The sequence below is a fragment of the Lissotriton helveticus genome, chromosome 1_1, assembly GCF_964261635.1.
Source record: "Lissotriton helveticus chromosome 1_1, aLisHel1.1, whole genome shotgun sequence".
In the NCBI taxonomy this organism is placed as follows: Eukaryota; Metazoa; Chordata; class Amphibia; order Caudata; family Salamandridae; genus Lissotriton; species Lissotriton helveticus.
The window spans coordinates 1,223,312,489-1,223,337,963 of NC_136057.1; the positions used below are offsets into that span (position 1 = coordinate 1,223,312,489).

A 25,475-nucleotide genomic window follows, 5' to 3' on the forward strand; every position below is an offset into this window, starting at 1 on the left:
ATAAACTAGGTTTAGCGACTTGGACCTGAATAGGTAGAAGTCCAGATTATCATATGCTTTGGTTTAGATTGTGCATAGAAGAGCCTGACGTAGCCTCAAGACCCAGAGCGAATATTTCAGGCTATGTCATTTTGGAAACTTCATGAATCTCATACACGTTTTTGTTATAGGCTCAACAATCAGACTGCTCTGCAATATCTTCTTTGCCTAGTTAAACCGTGCTGGGAGGAGATGTGAATGTTCTTTGTGAAGGTGACTGGTTCGGTAGGCCAGGGTGGAGGAACCAATATGTGCTTTGAATGATCATTGCTGAGTTTTATAAACCGCTGTTTCAGACATCCGTCAGGCTTTTCTAAAAAGGTGGCGGAGGATGTATTGGACAAGTTTTTATGATGTGGAAAATACATTTTAAACTAAGCATACTGCTTCCGTTTTTACATACTGTCTGGAAATTCAGTAGATTAAATAAATATGGAACAAAAGTCTAACATCATAAACAGAGAGAAAACATTGCATATATTGGGTAACGAACTTAGATATCATATTTACCACTTTATGCAACAAACAGTAAATGAGACGTGCCAAACACTGATTCATGGATAGACCGCTATGCTCATGTTTAAATGCTGAACATAGTCAAACTGAAGTCACATTGACCGTGGTATTTCAGAACATTTTTCAAGATAAAGAACATGCTGAAAAAACTAGGGCATGGATGTACTGTAACACATTTCTTACTCTTTAGCAAACTCCTGAGCAATCTTGCAGAGGAGAGGTTGTGATTCACTGCTGTGAGTTTGGAGTTGTTTCTACCCCCTGGTGTGCCTGACCTGCTAGAGCACTACAAAGATAAAGAGTTGATAAGCAGCAGGGGATCCTTCAAACATATGTGGTATAACTGGAGTCCAGTTGTTCTCTAGTACCAGTGAAAAGAAAACACACTTGACTTGAGGTTGGATAGGAGAAATATAACCTGCCCTTCTTCGAAGTGGAGAATTCAGTTCATTCTATTGTGCATCTCAGATGTGCTGTTTTGGTGTTCGTTGGGTGGAATTAAATAAAACAAAATGGAGTGGATATCATCAAAACAATCAATAATTTACAGGAAAATAGAATGCATTCAAATGTCTCCTGCTAGCTGACCAATTTTAAGAACCGATGTAAATTCTGCCATAAACTTTAGTCTGCACTCTTTCAAAAAGCATTTAACTAATTCTGCCTCTCAATGACATACTCACTTTTGGAAGTTTTAGTCTATGTAATCTTGCTTTCTGTCTCTAGTATTCAAATAATTTGTGCTGTGGACCATGACAAAAGTAGACCAAGTAATCTTGGATTTAGTTATATGAGCTTTAATTATACAGATGTATTTTCCATTCTCATGATCAGTTCATGCCATCCTCCACTACTCTGGAAAAGATTTCAATATTTTCCCAGTGCAATTGCCAGGGCTGCTCTCAATGTAATTCTCATTAATGTTTTTTGAGGTCCTTCAGCAGCACACTGGTAATTGGATAACAGAAACCTATACGCTACTCTTGAATCTCTTTGTGCGCTTCCTCTCTTCTCACTGGTTGAATTCTTCATTCACGGTCTGAATTTACAGCCCACTTATTTTCGGATTGGTAGCAGCTTTTTCAAGCTTTTTCTGATTCTTTCAAATATAGAGGACAAAGTCTTTGATCCCTCCCACAGGACTGACCTCCTTTCAAGTCCACAAAGTTTTGCAACATGAATACAGCCTACCACGATAGACCCAATCCCTGTGTGCCACGATCTCGGAAATGCACAAGAGAAAAGGGCAACAAAGCATCATGTGTGTGTAAGCAGTGTTAAGTTATTAATAGTAACTTTTCACTTGAAGTGAGAGTTTTCTTCAACTGACATCTGCTTATCGTAAAGAATCGGAATATTTAATAACTTTTTGAAACTGGAAAAAAATAGTAAGCACACTTTTATGGTAAATATCATTGTGAATTGTTTTCTTAATTTTAAATATTGAACTGAATTTAAAAGAAAGATGCTACTGCTCTGTTATTTGTAATTGGACATGTAATACATTTAAATAAAGTAACTTCAATTGAAGTTAGTTTTTAAAGATTTAATTAAAAAAAATCCATCCTAAAGTATACATTTTATAGTTACTTATTCGGCATTATAAATTTCAAAACGGTATGTGTAAAATACTTTTTTTTTTATTGAGAAAAGTTTATAAAAATATTTCCCATAACATATTTAATTTATATTTCTATTATATTTTTTAACATTAATTAAAATGTATGAGTTTTTGAAAAGTCAACAAAATAACTTCTTTTAACATTACTTCCTATACCATTCTATTTTAAGTCCATACCTCCTTTATTCTCCATAGGAGGGTGTTGCAGTAGATCATGTGTGGTGCTAGACTAGTCCAGCAGCTAAACTGCTGGACTGTTTTGGGTCCTTTTTGTCTGTGGTAAGTTTAGAAGTGCAGTTTGTTAAAACAGGCTAACTCTTGTAGCTAGGTGTCTCCCCTCCCTAAACACCGTCTTAGCCCTCCATTGACACCCTTCCTTACTACAACCTAAAACCCTCCCATTCAGTAGTAAGTATTCCCCTTTTTCTCAGCTGCTCCACCTGGTCCAATCCATATTTTTTGTAATTAGTAGACATAATTTGCGTGAGTGTCTCCCCATAAAAAATATAGGTGAGGTGGAGATTTACACTGACAGGTTTGTGAATTGCACTTTGGAGTAAGTAGCATTGCAAAATGCAGTTTGTGAATTGCCTTATTAGTATGTATATTTTTCATGGATAATTACTGTATGGTGACTTGTTAAAGTATATATTTGCTATTGTTTGAAATTGATAAGGACAAACGTTAAAAAAAACATTAAATCTTTTTTCTTAGAAGACTCTGCAGTGGGTTTAGCCTCATACAGAGATTTCTAATTCTGTAATCTTTCAACTCTTTTTTAGTGGAAATACGTTAAGGGAACCAGGAGAGAAAATGGATCTACTGCAAAGAAAGTAAAGTTTTAAGAATATGTCAAATATTAGTACAGGAGGAAGCACAAGTGACATCAAACACTGGGTACAGTTGGTGGTAGTTTATGGACTTACTTGATGGAAATTTCAAGTCTGCATTGTAGGGCTTTGAAATAAAAAAGTTATGGGAGTGTGTTGGACCTGTCCCATTTTAGAGGGTTATGTCAACATTTTTGCTATCTTCTTCCTTTTTTTCCAGACATGTTTTTGTTGGTTCTAGGACTCTGGGCACTTTACCCCTGCTAACCAGTGCCAAAGTGCAAATGCTCTTTGTTTAAATTGTATTGGTAATTGGTTTATCCATGATTGGCATATTTGATTTTACTAGTAAGTCCCTAGTAAAGTGCACCAGGTGTTCCCAGGGTTTGTAAATCAAATGCTACTTGTGGGCCTGCCGTAATAATTGTGCTAGCCACATGAGTCACCCTGCAGACATGTCCCAGACCTGCCACTGCAGTGTCTGTGAGTGCAGTTTTATACTGCCATTTCAGCTTGGCAAGTGTACCCACTTGCTAGGCTCAAACCTTCCCTTTTACTACATGTAAGTCACCCCTAGTCAGCTAGCTCCATGGGCAGGGGGCAGTGTTTTTAAAAGGTATGACATGGACTGTTGTGTTTTAAATGAGCTAATAGTGAAATACTGCTAATTTAGTTTTTCGCTATTGCAAGGACTATCTCTTCCATAGGGTAACATGGGGATTGCCTTGAAATATCTTTAAAGTGCAATTTCCGATTGGGAGCAGACGGATATTTGGAGTTTGGGGTCTCTGAACTCACACTTTAAAAATACACATTTTGGTAAAATTGGTTTTTAAACTGTGTGTTTAAAAATGTCACTTTAGGAAAGTGGGTATTTTTTGCTTAACCATTCTGTGCCTCTGCCTGTCTGTAGAATACATGTCTGGGTAGGCTGACAATAGGGCTGTTTGTTATTCACTCTAGACAGTCACACAAAGGGAGCTGAGGTGTGCCTTGTATATCCTGATGGGCCATCAATGGGCTGATGGACCTTCCTGAGCTAGAGTGGTGGGAGGAGTTGCCACTGACACCTGAATAGGGATGTGCCTGTCCTCACACAAACTTGTCCCCACCCACCTGTGGTGTGTCTGGAGCCAGGTCATGGAAAGGCAGAGTCTTGTGCACTACAAAGAACTTCCTTTGATGTTTGAATACTTCAGAGACTTAAAAGGGTATAAGTATTGGACCACTTACACTTCAAAATCAGAACACTTCTGGACTGAGGAAATTCTGCCAGGAAGAAACCTGGATGCTGGAGGAGGGACTGCCACTCTGCCTGTTGCTTTGTTGTGCTGGCCTGCTGCTTGCTGCTTCTGTCCTGGGAGTGAACGGACTGGACTTTGCTTTCTGCATTCTGCTTCCAAGGTACTCTAAGTGCTTGTGTGTGCTTGTCTTCTGCTGAGATTTGCCATGTGGTGCCAAATCCAGTACCTAGGCCCTTGGAGGTATAACCTGGTGATGTTAAGGAGAAAATCAACCCCTTGACTCCAAATGACTGTTTTCTTGACGCATCACAGAAAAAGACTGATGTATCAAAGCTGCCTGCACCGAAACATGATTCCCACTGGAAGCATCGACCATGGCTTTCACCCTAGGCCCAAGCTCGGTGTCGCAACACATCAGAAAAATGACTGCAGTGCAAGTCCAGAGCACCGTGTCACTCACGTCTCTGGTACCTGTTCTGACTTCGCCGCAGCATCTGCTCGCGGCTGTGCAATTGACACAGTGCCTGCCTTGTGGCTGTAAAATCGATGCAGCACCTGCAGCGCTTCTGGATTTTCCACATATCACCCCTCGATGCTGACTTTTCATCTACGCCGTGCCACAGTAAGGAACTGAGGCTGCATGTCTGGAAACCTACTCATCACCTCCCCTACCAGTAAGGAATGAACACATCACCTTTCCTGTGTAGTAGGAAACTGACACATCACTTTACTTTTCCAGCACCTCACCTCCCCGGTGCCTTGCACCCTTTTAGATTTTTGACGTATCTAAGGTACTTTGTGCTGAAACAAATACATCCATTGGTTTCTATGGACTTATCTTGCTTAATCATTTAAAAGCTGATATTTTGACTCGTGTATGTTAGATTTTTGTCATTTTGGTCTTGTTTAATTTATTTAAATATAGGCTATTTTCCTAAACTGGTGCTGACTCCTTTTGCAGTGCTTCCCTGTGATACTGTGTTCATGGATACAAAAGCTTTACACATTGCCTCTCTGATAAGCCTTGCTGCTCGTGACAAGCTACCAAGGGGGTGAGCAGGAGTTATCTTAGCTGTGTGACTCCCTTTCCCTGACTGGAGATAGGGTCCCTCTTTGGACAGGGTGCAAGCCACTGCCAACTAGAGACCCCATTTCTTACAAAGTGCATAGCACAGACATGTGTTTTGTACAGCTAATTTGTTTAGCAATTTGAGCTCGGCTGAGAAGGGTAAAGGAGAGGCATAAAAACATTAATAAATAAAGATGCAGGAGTGACTCAGAGATTACTGAAAGGTAAAGTAAATAAAACATCATAGAAATTAACAACCAAATAAAACTTCAAAGAAAGTGCCACCCCACTCAACAAAATTAATTCAGTACTCCTCCACTGTTACATAATATTTCATCTACCTACATTGGTGTGCAAATGACAAGAAATTACATTAGGAACAGTACCATCAGTCAACAAGCACCAGCTTCTACATTAATAACTGTAGTATTGCAGGACACAAAGCAGAGTAAGGGCCTGATTTAGATATCGGCGGACAGGTTACTCAGTCACAACGGTGACGGATGTCGCATCCACTGAAATATAATTACCATAGAATACAATTGGATTTATGTTTCAGGGACAGGATATCCATCACTGTTGTGATGGAGTAACTCGTCCTCTAAATCAGCCTCCAATCTAGTAAGAAAATTGTCCCTCAGACTAGTCAACAGTAGTTTAATTCAAAGGTTCTATATATCAGGCCTAACTCCAAAAAACACAGCCAAAGTATCTGGTTAAGTAATCTTCAAGTTTCCAAAAGCATTCTCCCAATGAGTAGAGGACAAAATAGGACAATTGGCCACAGGAGTCAATATGGACATAATGGCTACAGCAGTTCATGGTGTTTAGTCACAAAAAAACAGAGGAATGGAAGACTGAAAATTATGCACCCATAAGGCACTACATGCTGTAAGAATTTCTTCTCCCAGTATCTCTGAAAGTAGTGCAGGCAAGATTGATACTCTAACTGGACATCAAACATGGATAATGAAACCAATATGGTTGTCCAATGATCCATAGGCATTTGAGGTAAGGTGAAAAGATTGCACTGGAGGCATCATCACAAATGACCTTTTATATTCTAGAATGTACTATGACTCTTATTACCACTCATAACGCACTTATGAAACTTAAGGCTAACACCACGCCAAGGCAATTTTACCCAGGTAACATTCTGTGGATCGAACTTGATGAAATTTACTGAGGGGAAAAATGCCTGGTTATCACCAGTACATACAGATTTTTGAGCGTTGAGCATCGAAATCTGCATGTTATGTTGCAAAAGCATGGACATGGAATTTACTGCACTCAATAAATTCCAACCCATACAGACTCAAATGTTATTGACTGTGATAAATATTGCACCAAACAGCAGACCCTTTCTAATTTCTAATGCCATTCGTGTAAGAGTGTTTGTATCATAGATGTCATTGTGGCTGATGCTTTGGTAACTGGCCAGATACCCTGTTTTATGGTAGCCTGCAGAAGGTGGGAGCTCAGTGAGTAGGCAAAGCAGGGAAGAGGCCTTTAATACTGCAACGTACTCCCTGGTGCCCTGAGAAAGGCCTATCACACCTAATGACAGGGACACGAATTGTGGCTGAGAGATAGTTGGAAAGGCACTGAAATAGGTTTACTATGATGCTTTTCAATCAAAGAAGAAAGAAGTAGAGGAGGCTACAGATGAGACTTCTAAAGTGATCTGCCTAAAGGACAGGAAAACATGTTGGGTGTGAAGAACACTATTAGAAATAGTTAGAGAAAATGGAAAAATCTGTGTTTGCAATAAAAGTGATTCTTGAGAATATTTAGTCTGCTGGTGTAAAGAGAGTTGGGAAAATAATCGAAAACAAGGTGCCTCATCTGGACAATTAGAAAGTGCATGCACAGGAACAAAGAGACTTTGGAAATTGGTGACAGGTGCTATGATTCTGATGGACAATAAGACTGAAAGGCTTAAAAATAGGTGGGGAGCAGTTAATTTCTATATCCTGGGATTCCCCGCAGTAGACCCCTACAACACCATGGTTGTCCAATGATCCATAGGCAGACTGTATTTTTGGGGGCTATCTGGTTCCTATCCGTGCCAGAGTAGATGAGGTGGCGAAAAAGGTGCATCGGCTCATTCCTACAGCATTGCATTCAGGTACTCCCTCTGGCAATGGCACATTCATAGCAGTTCTTCTAGACCTCATGAAGCATACTCTATGAGCAGAAGCCTCATCAAAGGGATTTCTACAGTCTAACAGAGGAGTACCACTCTTCCCAGATTTTGGAGACCAAAGACATTTAAAGAAAAGCCAGATGTAGGCTCTTTCCTAGGAACTAGTGGACGGGCAAAAAAGTGGCAATGAAATTAAAATTGTTTTATAATGCTTTCTAGTGTGGCAGAAGAAGACTGCCAGTCTTGCCTTACACAGGCATGCAGAATGCTAGCTAGATGAGACAAAGTTTAATGAGAAGTAACAACGACGGCCTGTAAGAGGTAGGTTTTTTCATAACAAGCATATTGCAGTTTTTTTAATGCCTCACGTTTCTCAAGATTACTTCTTGTATTTTAATATTTATTGTTAAATTTAAATTTTAAATGTATAATTACATATATGATACTAGCACTATTCACTATATGGAACAAATTGGATACGACCAGAGATATAAATCCATGCACGTGGAAGAGTAGAGCCTCAGTTCTGAAGATATATTGTACCGAAAGTGATTTAAAATGAAAGCAAACATCTGTTTACTAATGTAGGCAGCAATTCAGTGCTGTTTTTGAGAGCTTGTTTATTCACAAACCCCACATTGTTCTTAGAAAAGGAATGCCCTATTTCACGGAGGAGCATCCACTTTCAATTAGTAATCCATCTTTATCCTTTGATCTCGCATCAGGCCCTCGAAGCTAATGTGCGGGAAAGAAGAGAGAATTATTGAGTGAGCCTAATGCTGTGTCCTCGCTGCTCTCAAGTGCTTCGTGCAACATAAAAGTGATCAATGCCTACAAAAATATTTGCCATCATGTATGAAAGTTGCATCAAAAGAAGATGCTGAGCAAAAAGTAAGGAATTTACTCTAATTGGAAGACATATCTTGCTAATGGAAATTAACTCACAGGAAAACATCTTGGGCCAGTCACATAAACAGGCTTGTGTTTGAATATTGCATTTTTGGTGGTGAATACTGTGAGCACTATTTACATTTGTGCAAAGATTTGTACATAGAATTACCACAGGCAAAATTGATAAAAATTAAACATTAGGTTGTGCATACAGCCAACAAGTAATTTTAGAGGTAGTTGGTTAGTGGATTATTTTTGCATCATTATCTATCTTCATATAAAGAGGTGTATCTTCAGCTCGTTCCTAAATTGGAGCAGGGTCGGGGATATGGGGTTATTATTCTACATCCTGGGTGACTATTGTCTTGTTTCTTTCTTTTTTACATTACGTTGTCTCATGCCTAAAGGTTTCTGGGTATGTATGTGTGTGTGCTGAGAGCTATCGGAGATGGTGAGCTTGTCAGACAGACAGGCAGTGGTGCAGGTTGTGATGGGATTTGTAACTTATGTAGCTTTTTAGGTCTCGCCTAGCGACGTAGCGCTGGCGCTGGCCGCTTGCAAGATCTATTGTCGTTGTCTTAGCTCCGGAAGTGGGGTGGAAGCTCCACCTTTGCTTCTAATTGGCGCGGGTCCAAAATGCGTGATTTTAATTGGCAGGGAGGCATTTTTGTTGCCTCCCTGTCTCCTGCTTGCTGTGCCTGCCCAGACAAGAGATGTTCACACGTAGGGTGTTTCTTTTCATCACAGCGTGCGCATGGCGCGCTTTCACTTTCACACGCTCCCACCTTTTTTGCACTGTATTTCCCGAGTCCCATGTGCGTCTCTTTTCATCACGGCGTTTCAGCATAGCATGTTCTTACATACTTATATGCTATTGCTGGTTGTGTCCTGTCCTGTGTTACGGCCTCCGAATATCTGGGTGGAGTGCGATGATGGCACGAGCCCCTGCAGCGCTACCCCATCCCTTCCCGCCAAATATGCCACGCCCTTAGTGGTGTAGCGTTTGTCCTGGACTCGCCTTACACTGGGACAGTTGTGGGCGGGAGTATGGCAGGTCCAGCGGGCGCTCTCCCTCATTTTCTTCAGGCTGTACGTTCTCTGGGGAGCAGGGGCAGGAGTCGTACCTCATTTCCTTAAGGGGTGTCACAGTTTGCTATGCCGTGGAACGCTGTTTCCGCCCCTTTGTTGGGGGGTGGTTTGGGTGGTGCCACGAGCGCAGACACACCGCCCCTGCCTCGGTGTACAGCTGTGCATCGGAGCAGGATTTCCAGTTGCCGGTTGGATCAGCTGGTGTGCGCTGTACAGACGGTGTGGGATACGGCTGGCCTGTTGGCTGCAGCCTGTCCAACCAGGCTGCCAGTGGGCAGATGAGGGAGCAAATTCTAGCAGGGCCCTATGTGTCGACGGTGGCGGCCAACAAGGGGGAGTGGTGGTTCACGTGTCTGGTACGGAGTACTGGTTAACGCCTGCGGTAAGACCTGTCTACTGCGGCTGCTTAGAAATGGAGTGAATTAAGTATGTGCAGGAGCTAACAAATTTGTCTTATATCCAGCTGTTTCCAAAACAAGCCTGGTGGTGCTACGTTTAGTGGTAACAATGTATTTCATTAGGAGACACAGAGGCCCAGTGTTTAAGAGGCCTAGTGTTTAGGGACACTGACGAGTACTCCATAGGTTATGTGTTCACATCCTGGTGTTCACGGGTTGGGGTCTCAGAGGCACAATTACAGGCAAGGCTACTGTCTCTGAATTTGAATGGATATTTTCTTTGGTTGTCTGGGTAGTGAGCTAATACACATCAGCTAGGCTAGGAAGTCTTACACGAGCGGCTCAAGAAGCAAATCCACAGTGGGAACGCTCTCCATGTAAGTGATGCATGTTCTCAAGAGGAGCAGAGTTGCAGCATGCGGGTGGCCCGCTGCATGGTGCATGCCCCCCAATTGGCCCCTCCACTTGCCTTTGCGATGTGGACAAGGGGAAGGGGAGTGGGATTTGGTTGGTGACCTTTGCCCTGCAACCATTGATCCCCTTAAGCAAATGAGTTGATTTTAGCCATTCGGTAACTCTTTGTAGTTATTTAGAACATTTATGCTTGTAACTAAATATAACGCATGTTTCCAAATGAAAGCGGTCGAGTGATGCAGGTGGCGCGAGGTCACAGCTACCCATTTTGAAGCTAAGGGTGTTTTTATGAGGATGGAAATAGGCAGACAGTAGGGAGCAATATTCCTCCCTAAGGATTTGTAGCCGTTTGTGTTTCACCATTCCTTGGGACAGTATGGGGCATAAAAAGCACTGTGGCAGCTACAGAGGGAGCTTGTCTTCTATGAGGCCTTCCTAAATGAACGGACATGGAAGTGAGGCATGAATGAGAGGTCCTCACGAACGTGGCGAATGTTGTCAGGTGTCTGAGGTCCACACTTCTGCAAAGGGAAGAGGCCTGAGGGCTGGTCGCGGGCTCTCCGCATGAACGGGCTCGTGGAGTCTTGGATGCGCATGTGCTCTGCTGGCGCAGGTTGTGGCTGGGCAGCTGCTGCTTGAGTGGTGAGCCTTGAGTGGGTGTTCTCGTTGGGCTCTGGTCTTGCTACGGAGTGCATCTGTGTTCTTTTTTTTATCTGCAAGTTCATATGGCACGGACTTGGCCCGAAGGCATCAGAGGGCTGTACAGCAGTATCAGGATAACAAGTGTGCAGCGAGTTGTGGTTAGCAGCAAATTAACACAGCTGACGAGGTTTCAGATTGTTAGGTGTGACATGTTCTAATTTTGGTGATGGGGCATGGCGTTCCAGCCACTATGGTGGACACTTCACCATTGCAGTATGGCCACGCAGGATTTGTTGGCAGTCCATATTATATAGCAAATTCCTGTTTCTCATAAGCAAATTTGTAGCAGCGTAACACACGAATTGCCATTCGTCCCTTGCTCGCTCCCTCCACCCGTTGTGCCCCTCCTTTCTTAATAGTATGCCGGTGCTGGTCAGAGCACGGCATGGGTATACAGAGACGCTTTACTGGTTTCAAGCCGCTACCAAAACTGTACATTAATGTACATAGCACACCTCCCATTTGCAATGCAATAGGTCTCGCATTTGCGAGAGTTTAGCTATTGGCATTGTAAATGACAATGCATTATTTTTGCTTTAAAAACCAACACATAAATAAAAAGCCATTGCCATTTACAATGCCAATAGCTCAAACTCTAACAACTGCGAGTCCTATTGCATTGCAAATGCTTGTTTGAAGAGGCAGCGGGCCAGTAGGCCTGAGGTAGTTTGATCATATTTCGTCAGAACATGGATGGCATGTGCTGTAACATTTAAAAATTCCCTAAGGTGGCCCACTAGAGAGCTTGAGAGGCCATGAAGAAGTGCCCTTCCAACATTCAGAGGTGCGAGTACAACGATGTGAACAGTCCGCAACTTGACAGGAAGAATTGTTCACATTTTCAGTAGGGGGAGCTGTTTTTTTGTTTTCTTGGAAATATATTACATGAGGGAGAGGTTGGTGTCCAGTCTGAATGCAACCGACTTGGCATACATGAACAATTGAAAGCCATTAAGTTTCATGTAATTAAGCAAAATTACTACTATTTGCTGCTTATTGTTGTTCACAAAAAACAGGAATTTGTCTTGGTTGGGTTGACTTTCAGATATGTGCTGGACATCCAGGTCTGGAAGAGATCGGTCTAGTGTCAGATGTCTGCAGTGGAGTAGACTTTTCTGGAGAATTGTTTATAATTGGAACATGTGTTAATTTTTATGATCTTGTTGATGAACAGATGCCCCGGAGTTCAATGTAGGGTTGCAGAAGTGTGGCTCAATGGTTAGAGCTGCAGACCCTGATGCAGAGGTTTAGCCCGGGACCAGGGTTCAATTCCCCGCATCGGCGGGTCTTGGGCTCAAAATTCCACTGACCTGATCATTCTCGCCTCGGTGCCTATTCCAATCATGGAGTCCCACTCTGCAACTCTGGGCAATAGCTTGCTTAATCACCACAACGGCCCCCACAATGCTAAGGATGCCTGGCCTCCACCCTGGGGGTGCCCAGGAGTGGACACCTCACAGGGAAAGCCAGGATGGGTTCCACAGCGGTATTCGTACAAGCGCCTTGAGACCCTTGCGGGTGAGTAGTGCGCTATACAAGTATCAATTTACATTTACAGATAATGGGGGCAATATGGAACCGTGGGGTCTCCACAGGTGCTATTGATTTTCTGGGACCTAGGTAGCAGAAGGACTATTTTTCACTGGCAGTTTTACAGTTCACCAAGCTACAAGTGAAAAAAATGTACACTCATGTTCGTTGGTCAGTGCCAATCAGAATTGAAGCCTGGGACAAAATTGCTTGGCAACAGTGAAAAGGTGAATGCCACTGCATCACTCTGCGTGATCTGGCCCATGGTGTTTTGGTTTTCACATTGAACTTTATTTTATATAGAGTTTCACAGCATCTTTGAAGTATAATATTATTTGGGATCTTCATTTCTTGTACATCAAGAAGCAACTGTTTTTCAATTAAATATAAACTGTATAGAGTCAATCAAGGAGACACTAGTTTTTCTTCCTATGGCACATTTATTTACTTTTCTCATTATGCTGATAACTTCTTGAATCTGTGTAGTGGAGCAGTTAATTACTTTCTGTTGACCCAGCTTGTGAGTCCCTTTTAGAACATAAATCAGTGGCATTTGGGTTACCTTCCTAAAGCATTAATGACCATTATTTGGGCCATTATCTTGACATTAATGCCCAACACCCAAGTGAGCCCTCACTCTGACCATAGTGCTAAGTCAATCCATGGACTACTAAATAGGAGTACAAATGGTTTAGCTAGGCTATCTCAAAATTGGATTTTGAGAAATCACTTGAAATGTGTTGAATTTAGCAGGGGGAGAAGAATACATATTTCACTTCATCGTCTATAAGCGTAATAGTGTTGTATGTATTGCCTTGAAGAGAGATTAGGAGAAACAACTTTAGGTTGAAATGCATGTTGACAAGGAATTATAATGAAACTGCACAATAACACTCCACACACTGGCAGAGGAGGAAAAAACATACTTGATTTTTCAGCATCTTTATTTTCGCCTACATTCTCATAGCCAAGCAAAAAGTAAACAGTGAAGGAAGCAGACTGATTGATTGAAAACGGATAGAGCACTTTTTCACCACCACAACCATTCTGGCACCAAGGAACTGAATGAAAGAAATGTTGAAAAATAGAACCTTCTAGCAAAAAGCAATGTGCTAGAGCTTTTCTCAAAGAGACCTTAAGGACATAACCTTTACCTAAATGGGCTGAATATTTCAACGGCAGGGGCCAAGGTACCAAAGAAAGCAGCCACACTCAATGGCGAATTTAACCTGAGACAGAGGGAAAAGCAGTTGTTGACTAGATCGACCTAGAGGAATTGAAAGCTTTATTAACATTTTGATAGCAGAGTCTAATGCAGTCCTGCAACCAGATGATAAGATGTTCTTTGGAAGAAATGATGAGAATTAAAAATGTGGGGAAATGTTTTAGATGTACCATATGTTGTGAAACCAGCAGTTTGTGAAAATGCTAGACTTGTTGGGAGGGAACATGGAACAACGGAGAGTGGAAATCTTTGTTTCACAGATATCATTAGTATATTTGAAACTCCCACCAAGGGGTATGCGCATGGGGATACGGTCACCATCCAACCGTAGTCAAATATAACATTCCTGATGGCATTACCTGACTGACCTTCATTCCCCACTACCTTTGAATGAACTTAGAGAGATTTTGACCTCTGTGTTTCCCTTGGATCCTACCCTAATTGTGACTTAGGTTTACACGTATTCCCGACCCATTGAAGACTCTTGAACACGCTTCTAAGATGCTAACACTGGTGCTACACTATTTGCTGAGCCTTACCTTTGTTTCTTATGTGGAATTCATTGATATCTGAGACTCTCTAGCTTAACTGAATCAATCTTCCCCTGTGGACTGTGCTTGGGATATTTAGATTACCTGATGTATAGATGAGAGAAATTAGGATTGTTTTCTGAGCATCAGTCATTAGTGCTGTTACTCTGTATGGCTGCTACTGAGTTACATTTTTGTTTAATTTTGGTCTACCTCAATTTCTTCCAGAGGTTTGGATTGCAAGTTGTAATAATGTATCTCTATAGCATGGATTTGAGAGGGGCCTATTTGAAATTTCATTACCAATTTGTACTAAACATTTTTTAACTTGGCTACAGATTTCTAGTCTTTATTGTGCAGCCAAATGGGTTGCACTGTCTAATGAACTTGATAGAAGTGATTAAATGCTAACTCCCTTTCCCCTCAGTGTGATAAAAAGGTCAGCGAGAGGATCAAGAGTAGGGGTGGGCGGACATTTGCACTTTCCGCCTTCCGCAAAGAAGGCGGATAAATGGGGCAAATTACCACCCATTCGCGAGCGGAGCGGAAGTTGGCCGCCCGCCCGCCTCCCGCTTCCCGCCCGCCTGCCTCCCGCCCGCCTTATTACATTAAATTAAAAGGCTAAATATAACTTAAAAGCAAACTTACCTTACTGCGCCGCAATCTTCCCAATAGCGGCTTCAGCTTTGGAAACTGCGCAGGCGCGGGAGCCTGCACATGCGCATGTGCAGGCTACTGCGCATGCGCAGTTTGCTTTTAAGTTATATTTAGCCTTTTAATTTAATGTTATAAGGCGGGCGGGAGGCGGGCGGGAGGCGGGCGGGAGGCGGGAGACAGGCGGGCGGGAAGCGGGAGGCCGGCGGGCAGCGGGCGGCCTCGCAAAATGGAAATATCGTGAAGAGGCACGGAGATTGCTTCAATCTCCGTGCCTCTCCGCGATAGTCCCTTCCGCAACTTCCGCCCACCCCTAATCAAATTAAGGGCCCAGAAAACGCTGGATCAAGAATAAATGAGGGTCAGCATGATAGGTGAAGTTTGGAACCACCATTATTCTACTGCAGGTCACCTGTAGGCCTCCTGCCTTTCATCTGAAGGTCTATGAATCACCCTTAACCATTGCTCACTCTCAGATCTCCAAGCCCCCTTGCTGCCATTAGATTGTATTGCCCCTGCTCATTCATGAGAATTCTCGCTATCCATTGATCAACAGGTCCCTAGAAGGAAATATTTACCCTTAATTCTGACTTGTGTTAAATCAAAGACCCAGTAGAATTGCTTATCCTAAGACAATGAAGCACCTGCTAATCATCAGTGGGTCCATAACTACCCACTCTCGATCATGAACCTTTCATTCTCAGGATTCCTGAGGCTGCTGCTCTGCTAATTCTATGAGACTCTGGTCTCACTCTCAGTTCACTTTGAATCCTGATAACTTTCTGGTGGTTCCCTAACTCCATGCTTACCCTGTTTACTCAAAAATTCTACATAGTCTCCAGGATTACCATTGCCTACATTCCAGGTCTAAACTGATACATAACCTCATTGAAAGTAGATGCAATCTGATCATCCCAAGTGCAATAGTGCTTCAGTATCTCACCCTCTTTTGTACTTTCAGGAGGCTAAAAGCTTTTGTGATCTGTTTGTTCGTCATAGCTGACTCAAGTAGGACAATTCCCAAGACAAAGACTGGAGTCAGTGGGGCTGCTGAGACTAGCTGATGATTAGAAGGCTATCTTCCCACCTACATCTTCTTTAGCACCATTGAAGGATCTCAAGGAAGTCTCAGGGTACATGTAGAATGCCACGCAAAACCCTTTACATACTTTCATTCAAACTGCATGAGATGACTCCATGATTACGCCTGGAAGATGAGAAAGGCCAGAAAGTAGCACAATGGTGCAGAAAAGAGATTCAATCTAGTAATCTAAAATGGGCAAAAATGAGTAGGAAGAAAATTGTGCAGGCCTGTGAGTGTATAAAGGTGGTCATCTGCCAAGAATCCCTACGAGCAGAATGCACTAAAAATGATTTGAAGTTTCACAGGCAAGAAGTGTCTAGAAGAACTGACATGGAATACCTGGCTAAGAAAAAATCCGTAGAGTATATGATGGACTCTTGGTCTAAGGAAAACTGGTTGCCTTACCTGGATATCTTACCGAACCAATGGTATAGACAGGAGATATTAAGAATGCGAATTGGGATTAACCCGTGGTTGGTAAACGAAGAATTAAAATCTAAAATGTTGGACCATAAAGGGTGTTGTAAGTGTAGGCTGGGCACAAAAGGTGATTTAGTGCACATTCTGTTAGATTGTATAACTATTCTAGAACAGCGTAAACGATGTCTTCGTCCAATATTTTTACAATATGATATAAGAACGCAGACATAGGCGGTCAACCTCCTTACGGAAATGCCTTCTGTCGAAATCGCAATTGCTCTAGGGAATTATATAAAGGTAGTACAAAGATTCATATGCAGACGATACGCAGCTGGCGGTGACACTGAGTGGAGACCCTGAAGTGGATGCCCCCAGATTCCGAGCAGGACTTGTGGCAGTGGCAAATTGGTTAAAAACCAATTGTTTACAACTGAATGCCAATAAAACCGAAGTCATGGTTCTGGGGAAACATGCGGAGCTTTGGGGAGATCAGTGGTGGCCTCCAGAATTGGGCGTCACCCCCGTTCCTGCTTCCCCCCCCACCCGGCAGCTCGTGGTCCAAGCCTCAGTTCTGTCTCGGCTGGACTACGGTAGCGCACTGATGCTGGGAGTAAACCAGGCTGAGGCATCTAGGCTACAAAGGGTACAGAATGCTGCGGCGCGAACCATTGTTGGTCTCCCTAGGCATTGCTCGGTTTCCAGCACTATTTCTGCCCTTCATTGGCTGCCGATTAGGCAGAGAATTAAGTTTAAAGCGCTTTGTCTGGCCTTTAAAATTTTGAAGGTTTCCTCGCCGCCTGCACTTGCTAACTTGCTCATCCCCTATGTTCCTTTAAGGTCCTTGAGATCGGAGGCTCTTCATCTCGCGGTTTGCCCCCGTTTTAAACTCAGCAGGATGGGTGGCCGCTCCTACCGAGTGCTTGCCGCTGGGTTATGGAACTCTCTCCCGGTGCACATTCGAGCCCTGGATAATCTGTCCGTTTTTAGGCGTGCTATCAAAACTTTTCTGTTCGCTGTACTTGGTTAGCCGTCTCTTCCTCTTTCTGCGTGTTATGTTTCTGTACTTGTTCAAGCGCCAGGACGCCCCTTTGCTGGGGCAGCTGTGCGCTGTATAAAAAATATTAACATAACATAACATAACATTCCTAAAAAATATATGAGTAACAATTTTAGAAATGTTATAAATAAATGAATTATATAGCTTGTCTAAGAGAAAAGGTTGATCTTAAGTGTTTATAATTTTTAAAGGGTAGGGCCACCCAAAGAAAGTGATGCTTTTATTGGTACCTCCTTTTAAGCTACGTATTCATTGTGTGAACGTTTTATAAATATTGTTGTAGAATATTTTATTCTGTAATTATTTTTCTGTCTTGCAGCAGAATATTTAAATCTGTAATTACTTCTTTGCATTTGTTTAAAGACTATGATCTAAATAAACATAACTTTGACTTAACTGACTGACTCCATGATTAAAAGAGGTGGAATAAACGTTTGATGTAGTCTGAAAAACCGCTGAGTGATATGTGTCTGAGGCAAAAGTATACATGCAAACTATTAGTCAGATGTTTGTGCTCTGACAGTATGAAATGTGTCTATCATTTTTAAAACAATGTTAACTACTTAAGACTTTACACATTAAAAACTATAACTAAAATCCCCAGTTTTTGAGCAGAAAGAGACATTTCAGTTTGTGGTGTCCATTATATAAAAGGGCAATATATTGGGTCAATTGTAGCAGCCCAGCAGCCATATGTACAGCAACAGTAGGAAACAAGAGTTGAAATTTGTGGTGCTTTCACCATTGCTGTCCAGGAAACACTGATTGGTATAACTGTGTTCCCAGTGTAGCTTTTCCATTTTCCCATTTAATCTCCCAATAAGTTATCCATTGCAGTTGAATGAAATACTAAACTTTAGGCTTTTAGTATGTGTTTTGAACCAGAGAGAAGGGGTGAACTGTTGTGTAGAGGGAGCGTGGCCCACACTCTTGGGAAGAATTACCCCTCAGCCTCGAGAAGACAGATGGTTGCTACCTTAGGTGCTAGTGTCTGTATGTTGGATCCATCCTACCAATAAAACTGAAGCACAAATGCTTCAGATTCATCACAGGACGCCAACAGGCTGTAAACTTCAAGCAGATGCAAGTAAGAGATCGAAATGAGCATGATCAAACAGGAAAACCACTCTCAAGCTTTTTAATTTCGACATAAACAATTGATAAACTTTTTGTTAAAAAAGAACCGCTCTTGAAATGTTAATTCTGACGGAGACGTGCCTCCGGTTGAAAGGGAGGGAGAAGGTCTACTGTACTGTACTGTGAAGTGATGTGTGCACCGGATCACTGAAATAATATAGAATGACAAAATATAGACTTACCAAAATATAGTCACCAAAATATAGAATGCCAAAATATCGAATTCCTATCTACAAACAGGTAAGTACAAAAATATCGAATCCAAAATATAGTCTGTAAAAAATATAGTCAGTCAAAATATCGAATTTTTTTAAATGTCTTAAAAGTAATTTAAAATTAATGAAATAGTAAATATAATTAACTAAAACATACTTAAAAATACTCAAATAACCTTAAAATTAAGATATAATTAATTTAAATTATTAATAAAAAATGTACAATATTTTACCATAGGATAGCAGGAGGGTAACATTTAATATTACCACTCCAGTGAGTGCAACAGTAGGGAAAGCGTTGGATAGCGTAGGGGCAAAAAATACTATTCCCACTCCAGTGAGTGCAACAGTAGGGAAAGCGTTGGATAGCGTAGGGGTAAAAATTACTATTCCCACTCCAGAGAGTGCAACAGTAGGGAAAGCGTTGGATAGCGTAGGGGTAAAAAATACTATTCCCACTCCGGTGAATGCAACAGTAGGGAAAGCGTTGGATAGCGTAAGGGTAAAAATTACTATTCCCACTCCAGAGAGTGCAACAGTAGGGAAAGCGTTGGATAGCGGGAGGGTAAAAAATACTATTCCCACTCCAGTGAGTGCAACAGTAGGGAAAGCGTTGGATAGCGTAGGGGTAAAAAATACTATTCCCACTCCAGAGAGTGCAACAGTAGGGAAAGCGTTGGATAGCGTAGGGGTAAAAATTACTATTCCCACTCCAGAGAGTGCAACAGTAGGGAAAGTGTTGGATAGCGTAGGGGTAAAAAATACTATTCCCACTCCAGTGAGTGCAACAGTAGGGAAAGCGTTGGGTAGCATAAGGGTAAAAATTACTATTCCCACTCCAGAGAGTGCAACAGTAGGGAAAGCGTTGGATAGCGGGAGGGTAAAAATTACTATTCCAACTCCAGAGCGTGCAACAGTAGGGAAAGCGTTGGATAGCGTAGGGGTAAAAATTACTATTCCCACTCCAGAGAGTGCAACAGTAGGGAAAGCGTTGGATATTGGAAGGGTAAAAATTACTATTTCCACTCCAGAGAGTACAACAGTAGGGAAAGCATTGGATAGCGTAGGGGTAAAAATTACTATTCCCACTCCAGAGAGTGCAACAGTAGGGAATGCGTTGGATAGCGTAGGGGTAAACAATACTATTCCCACTCCAGAGAGTGCAACAGTAGGGAAAGCGTTGGATAGCGGGAGTGTGAAAATTACTATTCCCACTCCAGATAGTGCAACAGTAGGGAAAGCTTTGGATAGCGTATGTGTAAAAATTACTATTCCCACTCCAGAGAGTGCAACAGTAGGGAAAGCGTTGGATAGCGTAGGGGTAAAAAATACTATTCCCACTCCAGAGAGTGCAACAGTAGGGAAAGCGTTGGATAGCGGGAGGGTGAAAATTACTATTCCCACTCCAGTGAGTTTAACAGTAGGGAAAGTAATGATTTAATATATTATTAAAAATAAATTAAATATCAATACCAATAAAACATTAATTGAAATTAATAACCAATTTAATATTATGTAATAATTAATTAGAAATACAACTACATATTAGTTATTAAAAATTAATAACCTATTCATAATTATTTAACAGCTAATTAATTTTCAATAACAAAAACTAATTAATAATAAAAAATAATACCAATTAAAAATTAACAGTAAATTAATTATCAATACACAAAAAGTATTTTTAATATGTAATTAATTACAATTACATTACTTCCCACCCTATTCCCCTATAAACCCACATCCCACTACAGAAAATACATTAATACAATTATCATAATTATCAAATATTTAATTAATACAAAATAATTACCAATTAATAAAAATGTATTGCCAATTAATAGAAATTAATTACCAATTAAAAATTAATTAACAATAAATTTAAAATCAATACCAATAAATGAAAAAAATTATTTAATTAATTACAATTAAATTACTTCCCACCCTATTCCCCTATAAACCCACAACCCGCTACAGAAAATAAATTTAGAAAATTAACATAATTAACAATTAATCAATTAATACCAATTAATTGCCAATTAATAAAAATTAATTACCAATTAAAAATAACAATAAATTCAAAATGAATACGAATAAATAAATAAAAATATTTAATTAATTACAATTCAATTACTTCCCACCCTATTCCCCTATAAATCCACAACCCGCTACAGAACTAAAAAGCAAAATTTAATAAAAAATTAATAATAATTGCTAAAAATGTATATTTAATTTAATATAATTAAATTACTTCCCACCCTATTCCCCTATAAACCCACAACCCGCTACAGAATTAAATTACGCAAAAATTAAATAACATAAAATTCATTACTTAAAATACATTAAACATACATTACAAAAATTAATATACACTTTTCACACATATACTAACATACAAAACACTTTAAAAAAATTATATTATTAAAAAATCGATATATTTAATGCCTATATTGTATACTTCGATATTTTGACTTCTATATTTTTAAAATCGATATTACTTACCTTAAATTCGATATTTTTAACCACTATATTGTGTCCATTCGATATTTTGTCCATTCTATATTTTTACTTCGATATTATGTCCATTCTATATTTTGGAATCGATATTATGACTGTTTACCGTGTGCACCATCGATGGAGGCATGCTCAAAAATATTTTACTGATTTCACCCATAGTTCATCATGTCCTAGTTGAGCCTATGTTTCCAACTTGTAATGGCCCCCAGAATACTACCCCTAGCATTTGTAAACTCTAGGGATGGGGAAATTCTGGCACATTTCCCAGGCTTTAGATTGTATTTTGTTGGCAGTGATATCTATTGGTAACTCTCCGCGATTGCAACTTTGTTTTTTTTACTTAAGCAATAGTCACTTTTGTTCTTTTGCTTATGCCTAGATCCTCCTGCCCACACCCCAGATTTGCCGGAAGGATTCCTCTATTCTGCTCTTCCCCTTTGGACTTGAATATCTGCTAAATCATTGTTGTAGATTATTTGAGTACAACAGCAGAATAGCAAAGCCACATGAATATGTAGAAACAATAATAATCAAACAAGTTGACTCAACAAACATAAACATCCGTATTGACAGGGTTTGAAACAAAAACGTTAGTGTGAATAATTTAGTAACTCTGATCCGGCGATGGATCGATCAATAAGTCTCTTTAGGGCAACATAGCAAATGGGGAAGGTTAAAAGAATTTTTAAAAATAAAAGAAGTAGGGTGAAAAATGTATTTCTGATAAAGAATGTTGCACTTTGATTTCCTCTTAAGTGGAATTTCCTCTAAAATCTGCTCCCCACGGAGTTTGTAAAAATTCTGCAGTGCACAAAACTGGAAATTCAAGAGATTTTCTCGAGAAAATCAAGTGAGAGTACACTACCTTTGCCGTTGTCTTACTGAAAATGAAATACATTTATTCACATTTCTCAGAGAATTGCATTTTAAATTCCCTATGATGTAAGCTATTCCTCTGACACACACAAAGAAATTGAATATCAACACAAAGAATGAGAAAGTCACGAGTATGCCTTTCGACTACTCCTATGTTGGGCAAAAAAAGAATCTGAGTAAGACAAACAATCTCAGGGATACTCCTGAAAATATACAGCAGTGAAAGTTTTCACTAGTATTCACAACCATAAAAAAACACATATGCAGCATTTTTCACAACATGGAGAAATCGGTATGTGGAACATTGCCATAAGAGTCATTGGCACATTATTATTTTTATTTTTTACTTATCTGTAAAGATATTAAATTCATATGTGTTCACTTCCAATTCCCTTGTTGAAAAGAAATGCAACGTATTTTTCATGTTTCATTTCAATTCCATTCTTGGAAACAAATGTTGTCCTTCCCTTGACAAGAGAAAAGCTGGATGTGGTTCTAGGCTAGGAATCTATTTACAAGAGCCATGTGAATCTCCACAAGCATAAACGTTGTGGGCTTTCCACAACTCTTGCTGGTAGGTTCACCAAAGAACAACCTTAAACCCATCACATTAGGCTGCAGGCATTCCACACTGCTAGCATAATTTTGGTATTATCACATTTCACTTGTGACTGAGGCTACATTGTTCTCTCTACCAATGTGTATTACAGTGCATATTTCATGTATCGATGTATGTCTGTTTGAACACATATTGAAAATACCATTCCTAAATAGAATTGTCGACCAGGAGCCCACTAGATGACAAAACACTCCTTGATATATAATTGGCAAACATATTTAAAAAATCATAATTATTTTCAGACGTGCCTGCTAGTCTTACATTATTTAACTTCAGACGGATTACAACACTAAATACAATTCAGAAATTAGACCTATTATTTAAAAACGCTACAATATAGACATTGCATTCTGTTTTGAAATATAAAAAGAATGATCTTTGCAACTTACCATCCACACAGGCTGGACTTGCTCTTGTTGTGCCAGCAATTTGTCCTTTTTTACATGCACAGCGAGCTGTTTGCCGGGCTATAGTCCGTCGCGGCTGACTGCTATCCCTCTTGATTGTAACAATTTCACATGTACCTGCAGCCAGTTGACCTGGAAAAATAACCAGCAACAGGCACCAGTGTCACTAAATGCACTACAGGCAATCAATTACAGCCAAATAGAGTCATGGCCCACTGTCAGAGCAGACACTCCACCGTAAATGGGAAACAGGCTGATGGATATAATAAAACTGAGATGACATACAATTTTTCTTCATGGTGGACATGTCAAAACCTTGCAAACTGTTTCTGTCACAAAATTGTTATTGTTCTATAAAGGCAGGGGAGCGGAGGTCAGCCAGGCTGTTTGTGGGGTCTAAGTTGGTTAGTGCTGAGGAATGGCTTTACTATGGCAGAGAACAAATAGTTGGTTCTGAACTTCACATGTAACGCTTGTACAAATAGTGTGCGGCAGCATTAAATTTATGAATCTACAAAAAAAGTATCACTTGTAATCACATAACTCAAAGATACACATAAAATGTGATTGACTTAAAACCAACAATCTACTGAAAATGAATGTTGGCTAATAAAATACATTATTTGAAAGTGAAGTACTATTTACAATGATTGCTCATAATTGGAAATGAACTGCAAAGGTAAAATAACATGTTTAACAAAGGCTAAGTCTGAAACTTCTCCTGTGAATTTTGGGGCAATGCAAACAGCTCCTAAAGTTTTGAAGGACTTTCTAATTTCGTACACTCCTAGATGTATTGCCATACTAAAGCTAAACATGAAGTATCCTGGGGCGGCTCCTCTTGTAAGGCGGAGGAGTGTCGCCTCACTGCTCTGAGAGCAGCAGTGAAAGGAAAACTAAAATGATAATAAAAAGCATTATTATCATTATAGTTTTCTGTTTCCTGGTGTGGGCAGGGCTGGACTGCCAGGGCAGAGGCCAGGAGGATGAGTGGCTGCTCCACTCTAACGTGCACTTAACTGTTTGGCCAGCCCTCTTGGGCCAACCATAACAGTCATGCGCACTTTACATGCTCTGCACCCATGTTGCATTACAGCTTGGGTGCAGAACATGCCCAAGCCCCCATTCCCCATTTGAGTACCGAATCACAACGCTGCATTGCAGCGTTGTTTGTTGGCTACGGGAGTCAGGAGTCTGGGTGCTTCCTGGTTCCTGCTTCCCAGGAGCAAAAGGCAGCGGCGGCGAGCAGACTGAGAGGCGGCGGCCAGCCGGGTGGCCGGTCTGAAGGTGTGACTTTTTAAAAATTATTTTAATTTCCACCCAGCCAGCCCAATTAAATAGTGGCTGCCACTGGAAATATCTCTGTTGAGATCCTCACAGACTCCATGTAGAATAATGTAATGTGATTTTATTTCAGCGCATGGATTTAACCCCTTTTTCTCCTGATCCTGTTAAAACTTCTTGTTATAGCAGTCTGGTTTAACAGCACACCTGCCACCCGATAATTATGTGAGAATCACAGAGAGGGGCTTGGCTATGCCCACATGTTGGGAGCCAGGAGTACATTTTGTAATAGAGCAGACGTTGTGTGCTTCCACAAGAAAGCATTGGCAAGGCCAATAGATCTTGACAATGGCAGGGTTCTGAGCCATTGGTGTTGTCAGTGGTATAGGTCAGATAAGATTAAATACAAACACATTTTCTATGAAAGTCCACACAGAAATCCAGTTTATGGAATATGTACTTGTGCATGCATTACGCAGTTTCAGACTTTTCTCATACTGTATTTCCTTATAAGGGTTACCATTATCAAGGAAATACATAGTTATAGAAAAAATAATATATTGAGTGTTGGATTTTGGCCAGCATTAGGTATTCTATGACAACAGTAGTATATCGTTATCTGAAGCATTCTTGAATGTGATCTCCAAGATGGGCACGCCATTAGAACACGTTTCAGCATTCATCAAAGATGGAGCAGCTTGTGTAGTAAACTCAGGAGGGCCATCTGGCTGTTCAGCCCCGTAGTCCTACTTCTGTGTCATTGCACAGGGATTCTGCAGGAGGGACGACTAATGAGGAAGAGTATAAATAGTGGCTGGTAGTGCCTATCCCGTTGTGAGTAACGAGGGCTTCCAGTGTGAAACATTCGTGGAAGGGACAGTAGGGGAGGTGGAGTTCGTCCTCACCAGGGGAGGGGGCTCTACCTCTCCTTGAAAGTGGAGGTGGTAAACTGGGTTGTTGT

The 25,475-nt window shown here is 40.8% G+C and overlaps 1 protein-coding gene across 1 annotated transcript in view; it reads right to left on the reverse strand.

Annotated features, from left to right (window-relative positions):
• TAFA5 (TAFA chemokine like family member 5) overlaps window positions 1–25,475 on the reverse strand; it is a 620,084-nt gene that overhangs the window by 408,302 nt on the left and 186,307 nt on the right. The window contains exon 2 of the mRNA XM_078656900.1: window positions 23,213–23,362. Coding sequence (XP_078513026.1) covers window positions 23,213–23,362 — 150 coding nt within the window. The remainder of the gene's footprint in view (window positions 1–23,212; window positions 23,363–25,475) is intronic.